This window comes from Morone saxatilis, unplaced genomic scaffold (assembly GCF_004916995.1).
Source record: "Morone saxatilis isolate NCDOM2014 unplaced genomic scaffold, NCSU_SB_2.0 Contig1, whole genome shotgun sequence".
Classification (NCBI taxonomy): domain Eukaryota; kingdom Metazoa; phylum Chordata; class Actinopteri; family Moronidae; genus Morone; species Morone saxatilis.
Genome location: NW_023339651.1, coordinates 19,043,569 through 19,051,634, shown reverse-complemented (window position 1 = coordinate 19,051,634; position 8,066 = coordinate 19,043,569). Strand labels below are relative to the sequence as shown.

At 41.0% G+C, this 8,066-nt stretch overlaps 1 protein-coding gene across 1 annotated transcript in view; it reads right to left on the bottom strand.

Annotated features, from left to right (window-relative positions):
- Positions 1–1,973: 1,973 nt before the first annotated feature.
- The window catches only part of ca10a (carbonic anhydrase Xa), a 219,089-nt gene continuing 212,996 nt past the window's right edge, over positions 1,974–8,066 (bottom strand). The window contains exons 7-9 of the mRNA XM_035659240.1: positions 5,419–5,573; positions 4,951–5,125; positions 1,974–3,000 (exon numbers count right to left, since the gene is read on the bottom strand). Of these exons, the coding sequence (XP_035515133.1) occupies positions 2,978–3,000; positions 4,951–5,125; positions 5,419–5,573 (353 nt within the window). The 3' untranslated portion in view covers positions 1,974–2,977. The remainder of the gene's footprint in view (positions 3,001–4,950; positions 5,126–5,418; positions 5,574–8,066) is intronic.

Genomic DNA, 8,066 nt, shown 5'->3' with positions numbered 1-8,066 from the left:
TATAGCTGGTAATAGTTGTGGTGTTTGGCTGGTGCGCCTCCTTTCCAACCATAAAAGCACACAGTCATTTTTGGAATCCTCTTTAAAGTGAAGAGAGGGCGCTATTTATACCTGCATGCACAAAAGAATGAGGACGGTTGAACAGAGTATATGGACTCACAAACACTATACTCACATTTGATTAGTTGAACGGGACAATCATGGGCAATCTGCTGCCCGCTATAATAAGATTTTGAACTTCCCTGCAGGGATTTGCTCCCATTCAATCACAAGAGCATTAGTGACATTGGATGATAAAGGCCTCAGTATGCTTATAATGAAGTGTCTGAACCCCTCTTTCCAACAGGGGCATCAGAGGAGGCCATCCATCAAATTTTTGAAAGACATTCTGACCATCATTCCCACTTAATGCAGTGATTCTTGCAGGTGTGCAGAGTTGTGAAATTCTGGAGCTTCTACTGCCATCACTTTTTGCGGGTTATTATAGTTTTATAGTTTTATTGTGTTTTTAATGTTTGTTTACAGTTTAGTTTTTATTAGTTTCAGTGTTCATACTTTTTTTTTATAATTTGGGGGTATCTAGTAAGAAAGCCATATAGTTTCAGTTAGTTTTCATTTTATTTCTAAAGGTAAGTTTTTATTTTTAATTGCAGTCAACTAAAATGTTTTTTCACATTCAGTGTTAATTTTTAGTTTGATTTTAGTCAACTTACAAAAATTGGTGGGTGCAACCCCATAAATCAAGACAGACTGTGTGGATGAGTGTAATGTTACTCCATTTGCATGAATCGTTGCACCTCAACCCTGTTTACACCCCTATGTGTGTGTGTTTGGAAACGGTATAAGCATGATTGCCTTTAGATGTGTAATCTGAGTTATAGTCACTTTAGGTGTTTGGCAGTGGATCAGTTTTAAATATTGTAAGGAAGGAGCAGCCACAGAGGGCTGCAGATTACAGGCTGCACACCTCCAACCCCTTAAAGTAAAGTAACAGCTATTTACTGTGCTCTGCTTTTTTGTTGAAAACTACTCACACTATGCACAGCATAAAATGTGGCCTAAAATTCAGGTTATTGGATTTTAGTTTTTGTTTTTAGACAGCCTACCTTGATAAAATCACATTGCAGCTGCCCATGGCATGATAGAAGGCGGCCAATAGTGACGGATTAAAACAGCATGAAATTTGTTTGGTTTCAAAGTTAAACAGGACTGACATCTTAAAGATCATTAATTAAAAGACTGAATCAGTCAGTGTTCTAGTTCATCCCAAAGGTTTTAGATGGGATTGAGGACAGGGCTCTGGGCAGGCCAATATCATATTGAAACAGGCGAGGATATTCTGCACACTGTTGCCTAAAAGATGTCACGTCAGGTATAGCTGCTGTTCCACTGTGTCTGTAACTGTTTTTTAAAGTGACTATTTCAGCCATTGACCTTGCTGAAAAACTGAATATGGGGTTAACTACCCATATTCTACACAGTTTGTTACTTTGTTTCATTGACATGAGGTGTGTTCTCCCTTCGCCCAGACCTTTGATAGCCACCTGAACCAGTCGTAGGGTCCTGGCTAACTTTTCCTGCAGAGAGAAAAACATTATAGATTGCATCCGTAATGTTAGGCATGTACCCTCATCAGCACAGTAGAGGAGGTTCCTCTCCTCCACAGTCCCCTGAAGACCCGCTGATGTGATTTGAAAGACTATGACAGGTCACGGCAACCCTGATGGAGCTTCCCCTGCACCCGGCTGATAAGCTTCGGCTGTATCATGCAAACAATGGAAAGAAAGCCAGACTGTAACACTGCATCTGTTTCAGCAGGAGACAGTCCCACGGCATTCATTTAGAGGCTCCGTCAAGCAAACACTACCCTGATATCTGCTCGTAATCTAAAAGCAACGTGTTCTCGGTGATGCCGGTGTTATTGAGCATGCCTCTGAGGAGGAATATTGACATATCAACACATTTAATATGGAACAGTACAAAACAGGTACAGGTACAATAAGTCAGATCCTCATATAGTGAAGCATTTTCCAAAAGTGAACTTTCCAGACACATTTATTGGGCTGATAACATTACTCAAACACAGTGTATGACCATTGTAAACAATAAAACAGAAAAAAAGGCATCAGCTCCGCCTGAGAGCTGCTCCAGACTTCAAAGTGCGCCAAGCTTTTTAAAATTTTCAACTGTTTCTTTTTTTTTTTTTTAATCCTCTTAATATATCTTTTGAATGTTAAATTCATTACTTTTCTTTACATATTCATTTTTCTGCAGTATTGATAATTATAATATGTACAAACGAGGCCAAGACACTGGTTGCTCTGAGGCTCTAAGAAAGCCTCTAAATATTTGTCTCCCATGACATGACTAGTTTTGGAAAATGACAAGGTAAGGCTGTGCTCCCTCTCAGTTGGTTTTTGCTGTTCGCATGCCTTGTTGGTGACTGTGATGAAACGTTGGTGTGAGAGTTTGAAGACCACTTCGTCTTGACCAGTAGGATGGGGGCAGTGACTTAGTCCTTGGATTTCCCCACTGATAGCAACAATTTTTATGTACAAAGGCTTTAAAGTCCCAACGTTGTCCTATTGGTTGGGAGGCTATCAAATAAATGCTTCCACGCTTTATTATTTTTTTTAGTTTGTTTCAAAGTGTCTTTTTTTGGTTTTTCTCCCAAAAAAGTATCAAAATGTCCGTATAGATATAGTTGTACAGTAGGGGAAAGGGCTTGTTAGCATGTGTTAGATCGAAGGTTCAAACTGTTCTCGATGTATGAAAAGAATCTCTTTGCCCGCAATGCAGAGTTCCGTTAATTCGTATAATGTCCGGTGTTGTTTTGTCTTTATACAATGCCATGATATAAACCTTAGATGAGATGCAGCCTTAAGCCCAGGTTTCAAATCTCTCCCTCCTCCTGCCCCCTCCTGCCTCGTCCCGCTCTCCATCTCTGACACTCATCTCCATGCTCATCCAAGGGAGGCTACTTTAGCAACCACTCGTTCACTGGAAGAGAGGAGAAGGACAGGAATGAGAATACTGATTTATATATGCGGCACTCTCCACAGTTCAACTATTCACTGGCATCATCCACACCCCCCCCCCCAACNNTTCCCTGGCATCATCCACCCCCCCCCCCCAACCCATATTTCATCTTTAGTGATAAAATACAATTTAAACGGTATAGCACTCGTGTGAATGGGTGAATTGGTGCCATTATGTTTTGAGTGGCAGCCTTGGCAGAAAATTGTACCCAAAACGAGCAGGTGCAAAGAACTCGAGTAAACATTGTAATTAGATTTTTTTTTTAATGTGTCTTTGCTGTTATGAGTAGAAATTTATTGGAGTGTCTTAGAGACACACGGCACGATTAGCTCACAAACATTCCTGACTTCCCAATCAGTTACCTCGATTATCAGCTCTCTGGGGAGGGGAGGAATGTGTCTCCCACTCTAAAGGTTGACCTTACACAAATCACCAAGGAGACGTATTTTCCCTTTTAATCAGACCCCCCCCAACCCCCTCTTCATCTTGAAGGTCTTTAAATCTCTGAACAATTAAATAAGCAGGTCTGCCTTCCTGTGTGTTTGCTCTCCGAGGGTCCCTGGCGGGTGCGTTTGTTTGGCAATCAGTAGGCTCTGAGGTGGGCGGGGAGGGTTGAAATCCACCCACAACTGCTGCGCAGAATAAGAATTTCATCTTTTAAAGGGGAGGGGGTCGAACAGAGCATAACAGAGAAGAAATGAGAGAGAGGCGCAGACAGAGAGACAATCACGGTGTGTGTCGGCCACAGTACAGTAAATCCTGAGTAAAACAATATAACAACAAAAAATTCAACATTCTGTGCAGCAGTTGCCCCGATATATTGGCTGAAACAGAGGAGAGATGGCAGACTGCAGCAACACTTCCCAGGTTGCAGTGATCTGTGACAAACATGTTTTCAGCATCCCAACCGCCAGATCTGTCAGTCAGGGCCAAACAGGTGTTCTCACTGTCCAGCCATCTGACTTTCTACTGCCTGTTTTCTCTTCTCTTTAGCACATCAATCTGCACTCTACATTTTATCGACCATCAGTCCCAGCTCAGCACTCAAATTTGTTATTAAGTTTATTAATTATAATGGTGAGCATAGATCAAGCAATAATCCCCTGGAATGTATGTGGATGTCGTATCTAAAACAAATTTTACTTCAGGGGCATTCAGGAGCCCTGGAGCTGAGGTTGGTGAGTAATAATTTATCACGCTTACTGACCAATAATTATATCTTGTCAGTTGCTTGTCAGAAGTTTGCAGGATGTAAACAGTGCTGAATGCAAAAGGATATTAGCTTCAGGGACCCGTACAGCTTTGAGTTTAGAAAGTGAACACTGCTAAAGAGAATTGAGGTCAGACCTTCGTCTGCAGTGCATTTTGAAGTTTTTGTCTGGTTTATTACAACTTGGGTGCTATTAGTAATGATAATGTCTAAGATCTGGATACAGCACTAAAGAAGTCTGATGGTGTACAGTAAGAAACACAAGCTGAATGGTTTTAAACAAACCTCCGGGCTGGTCATACAGAGCCTGACGAAAGGCATTAAAATGTTATTAGGAGAGTCAAAAATCTAAATCAATAATATGTAATAATATGAAGTACAGTATATGGATAATCACCATTATGTGTACAGGCTGTTCTTATGAAAGATAGAGGTAGCCAGGTAGCTAGCTGCAAAGGTTGGTGCTCATTGCTTTCAGCTACTACTGTTTTCAGCTAGGTAGCTTCTCTTTTACCTTTTCAATTGTTTGCAAGCGAAATGAAAAGTATAAAGCTTTATTATTTTTTTTATTAAGCTCTAACATGCATTAGATTCAAGATATAATTTGTCTATGAAATATAAATGAAAAAAAGAAATGAAAAGGGGGAGGGAGAGATAACATGGCAGCATTTATTTAAAAATAATTAAGTAATCGTTCCTACCTCGGTACTGCAGCTTCTGAGCCCTGTTGTTGGGGCAGTCTTTGCCCTGCATGCTGAAGTTGATATTGGTGCGGATGCAGCGGTTATTGAGCGGCTGGACCGGGCGAACATTGTCACTCATGCTCAGGAAGATCTGAGACGGCTGGTTCTGGCTCAGCAGCCGCAAGGAGTGCATCTTAGATAAAGAAAGAGACGGAGAGAAAGAGAGAGAAAAGAAGCCATTGAGGAAAAGTCGGCCAAAGCATCATGGAAATGTGAGCCAGGCATTTTAATCAATTTTTCAGGCAGGATTGTATGGAGGATTAACCAAAGGAAGAGCTGAGAAAGTTTTGGAGTAAAAAAACCTTGGTGCTGGGCTGACAGGTTTCATGGCCAGAACAATAGAGAGAAAATCCTTGGCTGAGACAGACAATTCCCAGTGCATTTTTGGAGTTGTGTTTCAGGCGTGGTTTGGCGACTGAGGCTCACCTGCATGCGTGTGAGGTACACAGGCTTGTTCATCAGGATCCATGTGGCTGTCTCAAAGCATGGAGGGATGGTCATCGATCCATCATATGTGATAAAACTACTGGTCTCTGGGTATATCTCCTCTATGTTCAGGCCGGTCAGTAGATACGCATCGTCTGTAGAAAGAAAAGCAGACAACAAAAAAAGTTTCATCAAAGGACACTGTACTGCCAGTTCACATTCTACGGAAACAATTTTCAGTATATTCACAACAATTAAAGCCAATTAGAGAAAAGGTCCGTTTTTTTTTTTGTTCCCTTTCTGTAATCATCAACTAAAATCAGCTCCAGATTCACGTAACTCCATTTTTCAGCAAATTACAACATGTGTTAGTGAGTCCACTGAAAGTTGGTATAACTATACACCACTCTATAAGGGGCTCTACTTTTTATACTTTGGGTGCATTTTACTGATGATGGTGGGTGAAAGTAGTTGAATTGCAAACCTGCAATAACTGATCTTTTTGGGCGGTTAAGTTAATATGGGGAACACGTAAGCAAACATCCAGCAGTTATCCAGCAACATTATCATTCATTTGGTGTTCTGGCCAACTGGTGAATTTAAACCAGTGTGTAGGATTTAGTGACATCTAGCAGTGAATTTGCAGATTGCAACAAACTGAACACTGCTCACATATATATTGACTGACCTGGGAATGAGAATGGGCTGAAAAGTGTGTAGGAGAAACTAGGGTGGTCCCTATCTACAGCCAGTGTTTGCTTTTTCTTTTCTTAGCTACTGTAGAAACATGGTTGTTCAACATGGTGGACTCCACGGAAGACGGCGTGTGTAGATAAAAATGGCTCATTCTAATGTAATGAAAACCTAACAATGCCTTTATTCAGATGATTCACTAATCAAAACATACTTATGAATATTATATTCCACTTCTGACAATAGAGCCTACTACATGTTACACACTGGACCTTTATATCCAATATTCATTCTGTTTTAGTTCTGTCTTTGGTCTCTACCAACTCCTGAAGGAAATACCTGGCTCTTTAGCTGCCAAATGTAAGCTTTCACACTGTCACACTTTCATTTGATACATTGTTATATAAAATAACAGTTCAGTCAGCCAACTCGCGTTTGAAATCTTTATTAAAGCAGTATAACATATTAGATTTTGGCGTCTAGGCCTCGACCTCATCACTCCCTGCAGATATGTTTACATAGAGATATTGGGGAGTGATGCACAGATATCTTAACCCCCCCATCGGAGCCTACAGGTGGATGCTGGGGTGGTGGTGGGGCTTACAGCGCAGAAAGGCAGCAATAGTTTGGAGTAGCAGCGATGTGATCTGAGGCAACAGTGGCATTGACAGAGCAGAGGGAGAGCTGGGAGATTTTGCAGCTTAAATAGACAGTCAGATTGAAAGGGTGTGCATGGTTAGTGATTATGGAATAAGGCATGTCGTGTGTGTATAGCAGCGCCGCTCGAGTTGACCTGCCTGAATTAGTTTGCAGGCTTCGCTCCATTTATAGCTGTTTTGAGAGGACTTTGAGTTTAGATGATTTTTCTTGTGAAAAAAGTATTGTTGCAACAATGAGTCCAGAATTAACAACCGCCAAGTAGCAAATATGGCCAAAGTTTAGCGGAAAAGTAACTTTGGGTCACTGGCAAGGTGGCTATTAAATCATTTTGGAGTCACAGCGTAGGGCTAGGTGGACATCGCTGTGTTTTTTATGTGAGACTGAGACTAATGTGACCCTCACTGTCAACTGTATGTGACATTAGCAAATCTAATCAAAGCAGCTTACTATTACCTGGCGTTTCCTACACAATGTCTATTTTTGCGACACATTCCTGGTGTTAAGCAACCAAAAAGAAAGCATGAAGCCCAAGAGAAAGGTCTGTGTTTTTGTGAGAAGCACTGTCTGAATGATGCAGGAGCCCTGAGATCCTGGTTCAAATAAGAAAGATTCAAAAGGTTCAGCAAAGCTCAAAACTTGATGCAATTATTTTCAGTCAAATAATACGTGATGCAGTTTTATGGCTGCTAAAAATACTTTTGGGGCGTAAATTTATCTTCGATTGAACCAAAATGTTCATAATTTGCAACATCGCTGAAAGGCGTATTTACACATTCATATTTAGAAAATAGTAGTTTACATACCATCAAATTTTGTGAGGGCAATACATGAAGAATTTCTCACTAATGTGTACACTTTACACACTCATACTGCTACCATACATACTGTGTAGCAAATAGGGACTGATTACACACACACACACACACGATTTTGTTGCCAACTCCCTCATCACACACTGGGTCTGGTCACCAAAAACAGGCTGCCCCCCCCCACTGCTCATCAAGCACTGCGCTCATCTGTCATAACAAATATTTCTCACTTCTTATTTCGCATATCATTTACTGTTCTGTGAATGACAGGATGTTGGTGTTGCAGCACAAAACCTCTTTTATCCAAACTGTCTACACTGTCAGGATGTTAATTAGACAGACTGCAACTCTCTTCCTCCTTCCTCTTCACACTCCAGTAGCGCAATCTCAATAACTTGTCATCTGTTGGGACTGCATTGACAAATGGACTGCATATTGTGATAAGGTCACTGTGGTGGACCACCAGCTTTAAAGGACAATTCCGGC